A 15,833-nucleotide genomic window follows, 5' to 3' on the forward strand; every position below is an offset into this window, starting at 1 on the left:
TTATTAACGGGAAGTCAGAAATTGTATGCAAATGCAATGAACTAATCTCAAAGACTAATTAACGAAATATTGAAAAATGAATGCAACTGCACTAAACTAATCTCAATGAATAATTAATAGAAAAGCATAAATTTGATGCAACTACATTGAACTAACCTCAAAAAATAATTAACGAAAAATCGAAAACTTGATATTGAACTAACCTCAAAGAACAATTAACTAGAAATCGAAAATTGGATGCAACTACATTGAGCTAACCTCAAAGAATAATTAATAGAAAATCAGAAACTGGATGCAATTGCATAAAACTAAAATCAGAGATTAACTAATGGTAAATTAGAAATTGGATGCAATATCTTGAGGAATATTTAACAGGAAATCAAAAACTTGATACAAATGCATTGAAATAACCTCAAAGAATAGTTAACTAGAAATCAGAAATCGGATGTAACTGGTCGAACTAACTTCAAAGCATAAATAACCAGAAATTTGAAACTAGATGCAAATACATTGAACATCGAACTAACCTCTAAAAATAATTAACTAGAAATCAGAAACTGGATGCAGATGTATTGAACTAATATGAAAGAGTAATTAATGAGAAATTGGAACCTAGATGGAAATGCAATGAACTAATCTTAAAAACTAATTAAAGAAACATAAAAAACTGGATGCAACTGCACCAAATTAACCTTAATGAATAACTAACGAGAAATCATAAACTTGATGCAACTACACTGAATTAACCTCAAAGAATAATTAACGGGAAATCGAAAACTTGATGCAACTGCATTGAACTAACCTCAAAGAATAATTAATGGAAAATCGAAAACTAGATGCAATAATTACATTGAACTAACCTCAATGAATAATTAACATAAAATCGGAAACTTGATGCAAATGCATTTAACTAACCTCGAAACATAATTGTATTATTTGTAGGGGGAATATAATGTCTCAACAAGTATAGTTTTGCATTTTAAATAGTGTTTATCATAATTCTTTTATTATGATTGAGAGTGTCTTACTACTCAAATAGTTTCAATATCATCTTCGCCACATTGAGCATTTTCATAAAACTTCAATCAAACTTTAATTGTTAAACCTAACAGCTAAAAGAAGTCAATATGTTTTATCAAGGTTTGGTGTTTTCTTTTTATTGAGAGTTGTGCAAGAAATTTGAATGAGTGATTAATATAATTATCATATATATCTCATAGCTATGTCATAGTTCGTGATTCCGAACGAAACTCCGGATTCCGTTCGGAATTTCGGTTTTCCAAAAAAACGGAATTCCAAATATAGTGTCGAAATAATCGAAATTCCAAAAGAATTCGAAATTCCGAATATAATAGGATCGAAATTTACTGGATTACTATGAGCTATGTATAATTAATAATATTTTTTAGAATAATTTAATATAAGGGTACCCGTTCGTACGGGTTCGAAAACTAGTATAACTCTTAATTCTATTTCGAGAAGATGTCTTATTTGGAAAGGTGTATTGCCCTATATATATATTTATGAGACAAGGGAAAGAGAGGTACACAGACATAAGAACAAAAATAACGCACAGATCAAGCAAACATGTCTGCATTAGTTCTTCGTCAAAAGAGAAGCTTGTTCGAAGAATCAGCAATACCAACTTATTCGAAGAAGAAGAGTAGATACAACAACAAACCGACCGGAAACTACAAAAACCCTTTTTCTCAACCTGCACCCCTTTCGTCTACTGCAAAGCCTGTTGCTTCAGCGATTGATCATGGTGTAAATAATACTGGAGCAGCAAGGGTTGTTGTAAGTTCTGAAAGTATACCACCAGTGAACAACAACAATGTTCCAAAGAATGGTGCAGAGTGGGTCGAGTTTTTTGTGAACGAGATGACAACCGCATCTAGTATTGACGATGCGAAAGCTCGTACGTCAAGGCTACTCGAGGTTTTGGTGAAGTGTATCACTACCGAGGCTAATGGTGCTATGGCAGAGGCAGCTGACAAATTGCACAAGGAGAAAGTGTTGCTGGAGGAACAGATGGAAGAACTGAGTAATAAGTACAATGTGGTTGCCAAGCATGCTGTGATTATTCATAAACGGGTCAAAGAAGCGGATGCCCGATACCAAGAGATTCAGACTTTACAGGAGTTAGTAACAAAGCTCAAGTCCGAGAACTACACGCTCCAGTTTCACTTGAATCAGGCACAGCAAAAAAATCCACTAATGGATCGTTTTTATCCAGATGTTTACTAATACAAAGGGATGGATTTATTTCATTGTAATTTCAAATCTTGATAAAAAAACACTGCATTATCTTCTTTTTCATTTTCTCTATGGTAATGTCACTATTGTCGATGGTTTATGCTGGCTGGCTACGTCAAAGGCTTATTGCACGGTTTTGCATTAGTAATACCACTAAATCACTAATGCCTTTTCCCTTATTACAAATTTTAGCCTCTTTTACGCAAGGCTCTTAACTAATGAATTTCAAGGCCTACTTTCAAGCATGACTGCAGAAGGATGAAGTGGCTATAGATGACCAAACGCCAGGGCTTTTGTTTTAGATGAGGACATGAGGTCCCAACCGCCCAACACTGAAATCGGTCAAGAAGACTAATACTAGAATGGCCCTCAAAGTTTGAAACAATTAACAATGTAATTGATTTGGATATATTACTGACTTACCATATTGAATTGAACTTATAATTAATTTGCCAATTCTTTCTACATTTTATCTTTTCAACCTAAGATCAAAATGCAACACAAGTTCTTCTGTTAGCTAGACATGAGAATGTAGGTCTGGCATAATTGCATACGATTTTACAAAAAATTTGTTATCACCACTTAAGCGATCCTCACATGTAGGCACTTGGTCCCAGACATCCTCATCCATGTTGTATGTCACAACATCATAAAGGTCCTCTGTCTCAGAAAAGATACAGGTCATCATGTAATCACCATATCCAGCACAATTGATCTCAATATCTGTGTCGTCGTAATTTTTAGACATGTCTTCTGGCATCTCAGTTAGAAGTCTCCATCCTCTCTCATGGTCAAGCTCAAAAACCTGAAACGCTACACGACTTTCATGGGCTTCATCCCCACCAGGGGGTTCATCTGCATCACGGGGTACATCCACATCTGCGAGAACTGCAATAAGTATGCGATCCCCACACTCTACCAAGTCAAAAGCACACTCCTCGTGATTGAGGAAAGCTGGTGTGTATGTATATGCTACACCTTCTTTAGTATCACATCCTACTAAAAGACCCTTCGCCGTAAAGTAGTATACCACAACACTTCCACAGTCATTGATACTAGTTTTACCTGCATATTTCTCAAGTGTGATTATTCCACGCTCGATGTCGATGCTGTCCTTGTTGGTGTCTTGACTTTGCACATTTTGAATCACTGTTAGTGACATTGAAGTCCAAGTATTGCCTTCTGATGAATATACCTTCATTTGAAGATCACTTGATTTCTTAAGCACCACAAAAACTTTATAATATGATGCCCAGGAACGCATAGTGATTGCCTCAACAGTTTCATCTATGTTGAAATCTTGTATCAAACGCATTGATCCTGTGAATGGATTGCAAACCATGAGAGTACCTATTCCTGTAATGAAACACATCAAACCATTGGAAGAAGCAACTGGAGTTCTCCGCAACTCCTCCATAATATTATGTAGTGGGAAACCACCTTGACGCCATACATCTGCTTCCATGTCGTAGGCTGCACTAATAGAGGACTCTTCATCGACCATGAAAAACCACGGAAGGCGGTTGACAAGTTGTTGAGATGTGGTTCTAAAAGTAGGAGAGCGGATGATTGTTCCCCATTTCTTACAAACAAGTTGGCAGCAGAAGTATTCAGTCACAAGAAGTCTAGCTAAAATGACCTCCATTATATCATCACCAAGTTTGTCCCATGGATCCATGCCTAAACTTCTCCTCTTAGAGCTTGCAGTCCCGGACTTCCCACCCTTGGCATCCATTGAAGTTACGATGTGAAATTTCCTCTTGACTCAAGTATCACTGCAACATGATAAGAAGATCAAGAGATGCAGTTTACAATTTACATTATAATTGACAGCTAAATCCAACAACATTCAGAGAATGCCATACCACTCATCTTAATACATTGAAACATTACACTATGAAGCCTTAAATTAATTACCACATTTACTAACTAGGAACGGAAAAGATGTTTCAAAAGCCAGATCTACAACACATTAATTTATTATTCAATGGGTGGAGCAAAGCAGTTGGACCAGCTTGTGCTGTTTGGTATTCTATAAATCTATAATGTTGATCAAGAGCTTGAAAGAGAAGTGTACCTACGAGGCTACGACTACCCAAAATATCTAGTCAACACAAAATTTGAAAACAGGGACCAATGGCCCCATGAAATACCCCCACGAAAAAGTGAAATACACATAGTTGAGGAAAAAATTTAAAGAGACAAAAGGTAATGAAATTGGTCGGTATTTATTGGGTGAATTGGCATCTTTTCCCCTTATCTTAGAAAAATTGGCATCTATTCGACTATTCCTATTATCTAAAAAAAATTGGCATATATTCCTAATATTCTGGTATATATTATCGAAATTTACAAATTTATTTAGATATTTCTGGTAACCGGTATATTTTGGCTGCCACATCATCCTTCGTTAAAAAAATTGGATGGTCATGGAATAATAACGGTAGACTAAATAAAAACACAATTTATTTTGATGGTTATTGCAAACATGATTGCAATATTGTAGGTGCCTACTAGTAAAGTTGGTAAAACCTTTGAGTGATTATACCAAATGTTTAGGGTTCGAACCCCGCCACATTAATGAATTATTAATTTTATTTAAAAATAGGCTTGCCAATAAAAAATAAATAAATAATTGCAATATTGTCGTACAAAAGTAGTTTCGTCTAATAATTCTCCAATCATTTTCTATAAGGTATAATTTTATAGTCCTATCACTAAAGAAGTTGCTTGCGTTATTGCCTACCATGAACGCATACCATGACAGCGAGGATCTAAAGTTCGTTGCCAAAAATTGATTTGACTAATAATGTATAGTATGTAGAAATCAAGTCAAGTACGCACAATCAAATTTAGCGTAGTACAGGAGTATTTGATTTTATATTCTCAAGACAAAAAATAACAACAACAACAACTAAAAAGATATGCATAGAAAAAGTGGAGGAAAAGAAAATCAGAACATATGGAATTTTTTTTTTACATAAATAAGCATTTCGTGGAGCAATAGAAATTCAAACCTTTGGAGGATGCACAAGAAAAGAAAGAAAATGCTGATTAAACTGACTGATTTTTTATTTTTTTTATTTTTTTTTTGAAGTTTATGTGATATTAGTTCACATATGACTAAAGATTGAGTAGATTATATAGAGCGGAAGTATTATTATTGGACTTTTTTTTAAAAAAAATATTCAATTTGCGAAGAATATTTGCTTTGGCGTCCTTCATTAATGTTATGAATAAAAGAAGCAAGATATTTACAAGAGATTAAGAGACTTGACAAATTTAAGTTTTATCAATAAATATTAAGTTATGGTATTTCTATAAAACCAGATTGATTAAAATTACAAAAAAATTGGTTAAAAAACATTATACAATTGACTTTTGACAATAGAAAAAAGACTTTGTCTTTTTTTTTTTTTTTTTTTTTTAGCTAAGTTTACATAATATTCCAACTGCTTGATCTGTTAGGGCATCACAAATGCAAGCCCTCAAAATAGAGGGCCACATCAGCCTTTTCAATGTGTGTATAGGGGAGACAATGGACATAGATGACCCTTGTGTTTTGGTTTATAGAATTAAGACCTTTATATTCAATGGTAAATCTGGCATATGTTTTCAACTGATGTGAAATTGGTACGGTGGAAGTGTGTATAACTTGTGACCGTACGTTCTGAGTTCGAGTCCTGTGGTGCTAGAAGTCCATTTTTGTATTGGTTCCTCAAATTTAAAGATAGAGGGGCATATAAAGGACTTTGTAGTGAGTTACATGAATACTCTATGAGTCAAGTTTGAGTTAGGCCTAAAATATCACCGATATTTTTTGAAATATTGCTGATATATATCGTTTTTTGGGTACCCAATATAGAAATATTCGATATATCTCCACCAAGTATTGTAGTTTTTTTTTGCCGATATATATCCCATTTTCCGATTTATATCTTATATATTGGTAATATATTTGATATATATTGTTTGATTTTTTTTTTTTTTTTTTTTTTATTGTTTGACCGATTTGTTTGATTGTTTGACTGATATTTCTAATATATAGTGATAATTTGACCGGTTCACCAAAAAATATATATATCTCCGATATTTTCAATATTTCTAATATATATCGGTTTTTGGGTACAAGATATATAACTTGATAGGAAAATTTCTGCCTTTAGCTTGAGAATGAAATAAAGTTTGAGTAGAATTTGAATTTGACTGGAGCTCTATTAAAAAAAGGCTAAATCTATGATGCGCAGGTCGTATGGTATGCTATCAAATCTGGGCCACTCATACCAAGGGGTGCGTGTGTATTGCATGACAAAAGTACTGATCCAAAGGCCCACATTACCTGCGCACCATACATCTCGCGCACTGAAGACATGCTCTTAAAAAAAACACAGTGTTAGTGGTAGGACAACTTTGTATTGAGAATTCTCCCTCTAACGATCATATTTCTTAGAGAGGCATGTAACTCTTTGAAGTTTAATCAACAGATACGGGTTTGCGTATGCAGTTTTGCCTCAACCATCACTGTTTCAAAAAAAAGAAAAAAAAAATTGAACTGAGCTATTGGAATACTCAATGAGTCAAGATTGAGCACAAAAAAAAACCTTGAGTAGAATTTGAATTTAACTGGAGCTAAACTCTAAAAAAACACACGAGCTGAGCTTGAACACCCCCTAAAACTTGACCTTGATAATCCAACCGTTTAAGGATCAGTCAAGCAAATTGAAGCCCATATAGCCCACCCACAGTGGGCCGAAAGCCACACTTTGTATAGCGCAGATTGATAGTAAGCCCACTTACGTATAAGCCCAAACTCACCACTTAAGTACAAGCCCAAAGTAAGGGCCACCAATCCACCAGGTTGCCCCACTCATCCCGAGTTGCAGTCACTGTGGGCTGAGGGCCCGGGCACCCACTTGTAAGTCCCATATAAATATTTAACTACATTTTCGATATTACGGTAAAATATATGTATTGGGCCCCCAAGTTCCTGAAGCGTTCTTTTTGGCAAATTCGGGAAAGCAAGTGAAGAATTGTTTTGTGTGTTTCCAATTTCCACAGTCAAACTTGGTAAACAACGTCACCAGTGATGAAAAGTTGAAAACCACACACAACAAATTTCCAACCCCTGTATTTAGATGCAACTCGGTCAATAGCCAAGTCACCAAGTTCTCAATAAACTACCTATAGACTATAGTTAATGTATTATAAGTTTATAACAAGATAATCAAAGTAAGGAATAATCAGAGATATACATAGCTCTCAAGTAAAAACAAGAACAAATTCAATTAACTACAAGAGATGTTTCTATGATATTTACAAATAGATAGGAAAAAAAAGTAGTCAACAACAAATCGAGTCCCAAACAATCTATAGAATAAGAAGTAGAGATAAAAGAAATATGAATTCTAGAGCACCCGGCCACTTAATCAATAAATTCAAAACTCTCAGTTCTTTTGGTTCCTCTTGTTATACTTTTCTTTAACCCAATTAAAACCCAAAGTGGTTCCTTCTTTCACCTTCTTCATTCCTGTTGACGCCACTGCTTTGGTTTTATCAAAACCTTCTCCTACCTTCTTTCCATATTTATTGCTTGTACCACTTTTCTTCTTGTTTGGGTCTTCAGTATGGACTGGGTCTGGATTGCTGTAGTCCCATTGATCTGCCCATGAAGCTCCATAAGAGTTGCTTTTCTCCATATATGTAGATGAATTTTTCTTTTTCAAGAAAAAAAACAGTGATTTGTTGATAGGATTGAAAGAGAGACTAGCGGTGTTTCTGAGATATATAATTGGATATCTGTGTTTAACAGAAGATAGAGAGGTGGTGAGCGGGCTATTTATATAGTTCATGAAATTAACACGTTAACTTGACAATATAAGTTTGGGCATTCAACGAACGGCTTCCCACGTGGGCTTCTAATATGAATTGTATATGTCTTCTAGTTTCTAAAAGGACCAAAGTGCCCTTAGTCAACGAAAACTTGTCTGGCCGTGTTAAAGAAAATCAAGATGTTGATAGTTGTCAGAAAAGAAGGGTGATTTAGTAATGTTGTGGACGGCGTTTAAAGAATATTGACTGAAAACTGCATGCCGCGTGACATGTCCATTGTTTATCAAGAAGCATCGTCGAAGTTGCCTTGCCCATCTAGAGAGTTTTGTTTCCTAATCAGTTAGGAATTTGATTATTTCACGACTACAAAAATGGCCATAGATAGCTTTTATTTAATTGCATTTGTAAAAAAATGCTATGCTAAAATAGGCATTGCACTTGGTAAACCTAGCGCTATCCTAACTAGGTACGTTTTCTATGTTTGGTGTCCCAAAATTCTTCTAAACGCTATCTCAGCTTAACACGTGGGTAAACCGGGCACTTAAACTTCATACACGTGACAGATTCAGCGAAGGATATAACCCATTAACCTGATGAAAAAAGAAATTGAAATCCCTAGAAACAAAATCAGAGAAAGGAACTCCGATTGTTCAAGAGATTTGAAGTTTAAACACCACCGAATCGAGTTTGATGCTACAAGATTGACAATGCTAAGCTTGCAAAAGATTTCCAGGTAGTTTTAAAAGAGTTTTAGAAGGCTCAACGTCTTACAGCTGAGCGGGAAACATCATATTCTGTGTCCCATGTACTTCCCTCTTCCAGGTATTCCACCAAGTTTGTGTATATGTTCTCATCAATCTTGATTATAGAGACTGTGTCACTCAATAAGTTTGTCTAGTTCTAGCATTTTATTTCTTTGAGTGGTGGTCTCTCATTTGCATCTTTATGCATTTTACCTCATTATATTCCACTCTTCCAATCTGATTTCAGGTTTTAAATTTACAATTGCTATTCGACACTCTCCATCCGCATATTCTTTGAAATTCATAATATATGTTATTTGGTCCGACAAGGGCTTTAACCCATCACGTTTCAAATAAATATGATACCATAATAAAGAAGTGGTACAACCCGATGATATTGTGGAGGGAAATTTGAAGTGTCAACTGAATTTCTTGAGTTTGAAACAAACGAGCATAGCCCTGTCCGATTAATTAGAAAGTTTTTTTTCTTGCAGATGCATCAATTTGATTGCATCACCTAAATTGTATATTAACATCTTGGTGTTCTTTTGGAGTTCAAATAGGAATAATCACTCCATTGAAGAGGTTAAATTTTTATCATGTATTGTAACATGTTAAGCATTGTAAAAACGAACACCTTATTATTATAGTTTCAAACAGATTGTAATAATGACATTCTCCTTTCTCTGCTTTCCACCTAATCAATATTTTATTAACTGCAATTGTTCACTGTGGTGTAGGTTTAGTTGCTTCTATATGGATGTCATCACGGATCTTTGTTGATTGAAACAGAGTCCCCTGAAGAGCTCCCTTCCCTCTTCAAGCATGTATCATCCAAAGCTATTGATGGATTTGATACGGTGAATCTGTGTCCTATAGATTTTGATCCCTCACCTGGTTTGGCAGGCAGCAAAGTAAGCATTGGTTTTAAGTTTTACCAAAGTATCTTGAAACAATTTTTTTTGTTTTTTATCTGCTTGAGCACATCCTTATTATTTAGCTTTTCTATGTGTCACTCCGACCATGTTGAGCTGTTTCTAGAACTCTATCCCAACTTTTCAGGTGTGACATTAGATTCAGGTTGATATACATATTGCTGGAGATAAGAATTATTAAACATTTTACTTTTTAGAATCCAGGAAATGCATGAAAATATCAAAAAGTGACATTGGATTCAGATCGATATACATATTGCTGGTGATAAGAATTATAAAACATTTTACTTTTTAGAATCCAGGAAATGCATGAAAATATCAAAAATATGATAAATGCTATAATATTTCTTACTAAGCAACAAAAAAGTACTTTGCCTCCCACAGGTAAGCACTATAAACTTTCAACTCTAAATATACAAAATGGAGAACATAAATTTTAAAAATAATGGTTTATCTTATTATAAGTGCTGGAGTGAGTAGAACAGAGTATTTACTTCTTCGTGGCCAAACTTTATTATAATAGGCTTAGATAAGGCAATTATGAAGTAAAGTTAATTTCTAACCTTTAAAAGGGCACCATCTAAATATGGTTGCGATATTTTTTTACTTGTAGTGAGTTAACCTCTAGATTCATACTGTAACCTTTGTGATCTGACTTTTGAGGTCGATAATCGATAGATACAAAGCGATCTGACTTTGAGATCAATTAAAGATACGAAGTGTTCTGACCCTGCTATTGTGGAGTTTCTTTGGACTCTCGTGATTTCCTTCCTTATATTTTGTCTTTTGCTTTTCTTTGTTTCTAAATCTTTGTTATATAAATTTTAACTATTTGCCTATTTTTTTTTTGGAATATTGTGGAGTTTGTAATGGTTTAGAATCTTCGTGACCTAGTTAGCTAGATACCTGAGTAGCTGCTTCAAAGTACTAGTAACTCAATATTATATTCCATGGTAATGGGGGAAACTGTCATAAAAATAACAGAGCCATTGTTGAAGACTCGCCCCAGTTGCGATGATGATCATGGAAGTAAAAATAATAAGGCCGTAAGTACAGATCTGTCCTCCAATAGAATTGAGGAGTATCTTGGTCAGGAGAACTTACCTTCGGAATGGTGGGCTTTGCTTATTGGTTGGGAGTTGAGACAACTATGGAGCCTCTATGGATTGTGCGTAATTATATTTGTTTTCAATTTTATGCTGAGTTTAGTTACTCAAATGTTTATTAGACTATATGGGTAGCCTGAAGCTTGTTGGTGCATCCATGGCTATTCTTGAAATTCAAGGACTTGCTTTCATCATCATGGTAAGTACTTTTGTTCTCATTGATCCCTGTCTCTCTTTACTTTTTGCTGATCCTGCTAACTAGCTTATTGATTCTTCATCTAGACAGGAATGGCAATAGCGGTGCAAAGTCTCTGTGGTGAAGCATTTGAAGCTAAGAAGTATGACTCCCTGGGTACTATATGCCAACAAGCTATTATATTGCACTTGGGAACAGCAGTGGTTCTTTCTTCTCTTTATTGGTACTCAGACACAATCTTGCAAACGTTTGGCCTATGGGCAGCTATAGCCGACCAAAGCCAGATAGTCGCATGAAGATTACTCCTTCAACTCTTTGCGTATGCTCTCAACTTCCCACTACAAAGATTTCTTCAAGCGCAAAACATCGTCAACCCGTTGGTTTTCACAGCTGTAGGGTTCTTTTTCTTACATTTGCTTCTCAACTGGGTGGTGGTTGATGTGCTCAACTACGAGCTCATGGGAGCAGCTCTAACATTGAGTTTCTCTTGGTGGCTTCAAGTCATTGTAATTGGAATTTATATAATTTTTAGCCCCTCTTGTGAGAAAACATGGACATGCTTTTCCACCAAGCTTTTTCAGAGGGCTTTGGTGCTACTCAAAGATAGCATTTTCATCTCTTTTTGTCTTTGAGGTATATAACTTCTTTCAATCTTTAATATATAAAGAACACCGAACACGCACTAAAGTATACATTTTGAACTGAACTGATTGCCGTCAACTTAACTTGATTGTGTATATGCAGTTTCGAGTCATGGTTCAGTATTGGACTTGTGCTTTCAGCTGCTTTCTTTGCCAGTCCAACGGTCTCAATCGCCTCGTTTGCTATATGGTAAACTATTGATCCTTATTTGAACATTCCTTCACACCAAAAATGCACAACATGCATAAAGTAAGATTTGTTATTTGTGCACTTATTTTCATTTTTTTTTCTCATCGGCCTAAATTACTTACATTTGGATCTCGTGTTTATGTTGGGAGTATGTACAGCAGCCAGGTTTGTTTGGAACTACTAATTATGTACCTTATGACCTATTTATGTTGTGTCCAATTCTAGCTAGTTGTTTCGGCATTGTTCAATATGGAAGATGGGGCAGTACGTGTGGATGGTATCAACTATGCATTCTCTTATTCCGTTGTCTCGTCCAAAAATTTATCAAGCCATGACAAAGCTCACAAGTTTTAAGGTATGGAATCTTTTTATACAAATTGTTTTAATACTTTGCTTTTTGCCGCTTTTTCATAGATCCTGACAAAGAAGGTGCTATATGCGAACATGTGCTGCCTACTTGACCTTACAAAAGTACTGAACTTCCTCTGTCTTTGTGTGGAAGTTGTGAAAGGGTTCATACTAACAAAGGATAAGCTGAAGTGGTTGGTCGCTCAACTGAATTTTGTTTTGATGTATTTAACAATGACTCAGGTATACATTCTTTTGGTATATTTCGTACTTAGTCGACCGCAATTGGGTCAAGTTTGTTAGATATTTCACTAGTTCATATGGTGGAATTATCGACGTCTTCTAGCATGGAATTCGACCAAAATAACCAGCAGGAAGGCTGAATGTATGATTTGTAATTAAGTATTTTCCTATCATTATAGGTGAACTATGTAAAATGGCAAATTAGGGGGCTGAAATACAATGGATCCATAAGCTCGAAATGGAAGAGCGCTCAAATAATTGAGAGGTTGATGGTTCGAATCCATCTGGATCCAATTCATTTTTCATTCACTAATTTAATAATTTTAATATGTATTTGAATTTTTTTATTTTATATTAACAAAAACAATAGCATTTTCTTAACGCTATAGAAGTTTAATAGCATGAAAGAAATGCTATCGTTTTGAGGCAAAAACGCTATGGAATTTATAGCATTTTTAACAAACGTTATAAAATACGCTATCATTTTGATAGCATTTGTATCCAAAACGCTATCAAATTAATAGTGTTTTGTCTGAAAACGCTATCTTAAAAAACATAGCATGGCTATAAATAGCGTTTTGTAAATGCTATAAAGTCAAATTCATAGCGTTTTTCCTATGCTATCTATGCACTTTTCTGCAGTAGTGTTTAAACTTCTACAAGTAAAACCCAGTAGTTTCCTATTTGCTTTATCGATCTCACTTAGAACTAACAGTCCTCGTATATATTGTGTACTCGGTAGTCGGTACAGGCCTTGAAGCATCTTTTTATTTTTGTTGTTAAATTCTCATCTTTAGATTTTGGACACTAGATTAGTTGATGTTCTTCTGTTGAATTGAAGTTCGCCTTCCACCTTGAACCTTCTAAGCACGTACAAAAGTCTAAGTAACTCAAAATAATCTCATAAAACAGACCATATGCGGCGACAAAAAGAAAAGCAAATTGGTTGTGTCAAATCTTGGGCTTTGGAACAAGTTAATTAGCAGTTCAGATAGATCTCGTTATCCTAATAAGATTTTACAATTAAATTAAGAATGAAGAGGTTGTAATCCGTGATTTAACTATACTTAATGATAACTATCCAGCAATAGCAAAAAGTAGTTGTAATGGACTAATGGTTTAGTACTACTAGACTTGCAAAGTGTTGGTATACAAATTGTAGGTATGTCTGTTTACAATCCTGTTACTTTCCAGCAGCTCATACTGCCTCGTCCGCAAAGGACTATTACAAATTTGAGTGGCCATGTGTGGAATCACATACAACGATTCTACTGGGGAATATAAAGTGGTACGGGCTGTTATCGACGAAACGGAAACACTTGGATGTGAATTGGTTGCTCTTGGTTCTAGACTTCTAGTACATGGAAATGGGTAAAGTTGCAGTTTGAAGGCATAACAGATCGTTATCACTCCACACGGAATTATATTTCCATTAAAGGAATGTTCCATCTCACGATCCGCACTAAACTAGAATATGTATACGTACTACATGGTTTCTTTTGACACTGTTAGGGAAAAGTTTTACACGTCAAGACTTCAGATTGCTTCGATCTGGCAATGTTACACGAAAAACATGGTTGTCCATCTATGATTGTGATGCCAAGTATTTACTCGGAAAGCTATGACCCTTGCAATTTATGGGTATTGAAAGATCTTTACAGCGGAGAATGGGAGAAGCGATATAGTCTGAATGCAACAAGATTTCCTAGAAATTCATCAAAAAGAAAGAATGCTGTAGCTACTCTTGGAAACGGTAGGTTCTTGATTTTACAGGGATTATGCGATGGATTCGGTACCGTGTTTATGATGTCCAGAACAGCAAATGACATCTCTGGAGATTAATGGATGCACTCCTTACCTCTTTAGAACTCATGTAGACAGCCTCATTTCTTGCTGAGAAAAGCTTTACATCACGCCTAGTGAGAGTGAGAGTAATCCACGGTTTTGATGTACTTGTGGAACCTCAACTTGTAACTGCTCTACTTTATATATATTGCTAATTAATTATCGTGTCATTGTTGTATTGAAAAGTGATAGAAAAGTTTAACTGCAAAAGCTCAGAGGCAGCGTGCAAGTGCAACATCATATGAAATTGACACAACACTCGAGCACACGCACTCGTTATTTCGTATTCATTACAAGTATGCAAACCTTAATACGCATCGGTTTTTTTAAGTCTTGAAACCCGTCTCTCCATATTAATAGTTAACATGATTTCTTTGGATTCTAATTGTAAATGGTAATTTTAATTATATAGGAGAGACTCATTTATTTATTTATTTTAAACAAAATGGGAGATAATTATGTTATTTGAGTGAGATTAGGAAGGTTATTTTAAATTATCAATAATAAAATAGGACTTGTTTTAATTTCAATGTGGAAAATAGGGCCCGTCCCTCCAGGTCGATAGTTAGCATGGTTTCTTTGGATTCTAATTGTAATTATATAGGAGAGACTCATTTATTTATTTATTTGAAACAAAATGGGAGATAATTATGTTATTTGAGTAAGATTAGGAAGGTTCTTTTAAATTATCAATAATAAAATAGGGTTTGTTTTAATTTCAATGTGGAAAATGGGGTAATTATTTAATTTAAGGGACATTAGAGAGGTATTTCTAAATTATTAATAAACAAAAAGACTTTATTCAAATTATATTAATAAAAATAGAATTTATTCTAAATTTAGTGAGGGAGATATTTCTAAATTAACTAAATAAGGAGATTTAAATTTGCCTACTCGAGAGTTGAGGAGGCTTTCGAATGACCCGGCTATCATATAGTGTACAAGTATGTGAACCGTGCTACACATCGGTGTTTTTTCAAGTCTTTAAACCTGTCGCTCTAATAACATCTCTCGGATAGTATGATTTTTTAAATTCTAGTTGTAATCTAAAAAATAATATAAAAACATTAGGAGGAGTTGAATATAATTTGTGAGTGAGGTTTTCTAAATTATTTTAAATAATATGAAACTATTTCTAATTTCAATAAAGTGAGTGAGTTTTTTGTAAATTATTTAAAAATGAGAGAGCTGATTAGAATAATGAAGGGAGGTGGTTATAAAATCTTAAAATAGAGAGATTAGAAATACATGGTTCGCTTGAGAAGTGTGCCTCCTAAAGACCCGGCTATCATATAGTGTAGAGATAGATATTTTCGTAAGAGTTACGAAACCGTCATTCCAACTAATTTCTGTTCGACCTTAAAACATGAATCCATAGTTCGGAATTTCAGAATTTTTGGAATTCTGACAAATCTAAAAACCGAAATTTATTAAATTTCGACCTCTATCACATTCGGAATTTCAAATGATTTAGGATATTTCGACTTTATATTTGGAATTC

General features: G+C 34.7%; 2 protein-coding genes across 3 annotated transcripts; one reads left to right on the forward strand and one right to left on the reverse strand.

Annotated features, from left to right (window-relative positions):
• The first annotated feature begins 1,566 nt into the window (after window positions 1-1,566).
• Window positions 1,567-2,248, forward strand: LOC147523109 (uncharacterized). The gene has a single exon (XM_086561392.1). The coding sequence runs from the start codon at window positions 1,588-1,590 to the stop codon at window positions 2,245-2,247; it is 660 nt and encodes a 219-aa protein (XP_086417518.1). The 5' UTR covers window positions 1,567-1,587; the 3' UTR covers window position 2,248.
• A 383-nt stretch (window positions 2,249-2,631) lies between these two features.
• On the reverse strand, window positions 2,632-4,459 carry LOC147523110 (F-box only protein 13-like). 2 transcript variants are annotated; one of them, XM_086596960.1, is made up of 2 exons: window positions 4,334-4,459; window positions 2,632-4,031 (listed from the first exon to the last, which is right to left on the reverse strand). In XM_086596960.1, the coding sequence occupies exon 2, from the start codon at window positions 3,989-3,991 to the stop codon at window positions 2,774-2,776; it is 1,218 nt and encodes a 405-aa protein (XP_086453086.1). In that variant the 5' UTR covers window positions 3,992-4,031; window positions 4,334-4,459; the 3' UTR covers window positions 2,632-2,773. The 2 variants fall into 2 exon arrangements, with proteins under 2 accessions (XP_086453086.1, XP_086453074.1); XM_086596948.1 differs by lacking the exon at window positions 4,334-4,459 and adding an exon at window positions 4,174-4,310.
• Between the last annotated feature and the right edge of the window lie 11,374 nt (window positions 4,460-15,833).

The sequence above is a fragment of the Coptis chinensis genome, chromosome 1, assembly GCF_015680905.1.
Source record: "Coptis chinensis isolate HL-2020 chromosome 1, ASM1568090v1, whole genome shotgun sequence".
Lineage (NCBI taxonomy): Eukaryota > Viridiplantae > Streptophyta > Magnoliopsida > Ranunculales > Ranunculaceae > Coptis > Coptis chinensis.

Bases quoted from the DNA above. Each gene is read 5' to 3' on its own strand.
- LOC147523109 (XM_086561392.1), top strand. From the start codon at position 1,588: ATGTCTGCATTAGTTCTTCGTCAAAAGAGAAGCTTGTTCGAAGAATCA.
- LOC147523110 (XM_086596960.1), bottom strand. From the start codon at position 3,991: ATGGATGCCAAGGGTGGGAAGTCCGGGACTGCAAGCTCTAAGAGGAGA.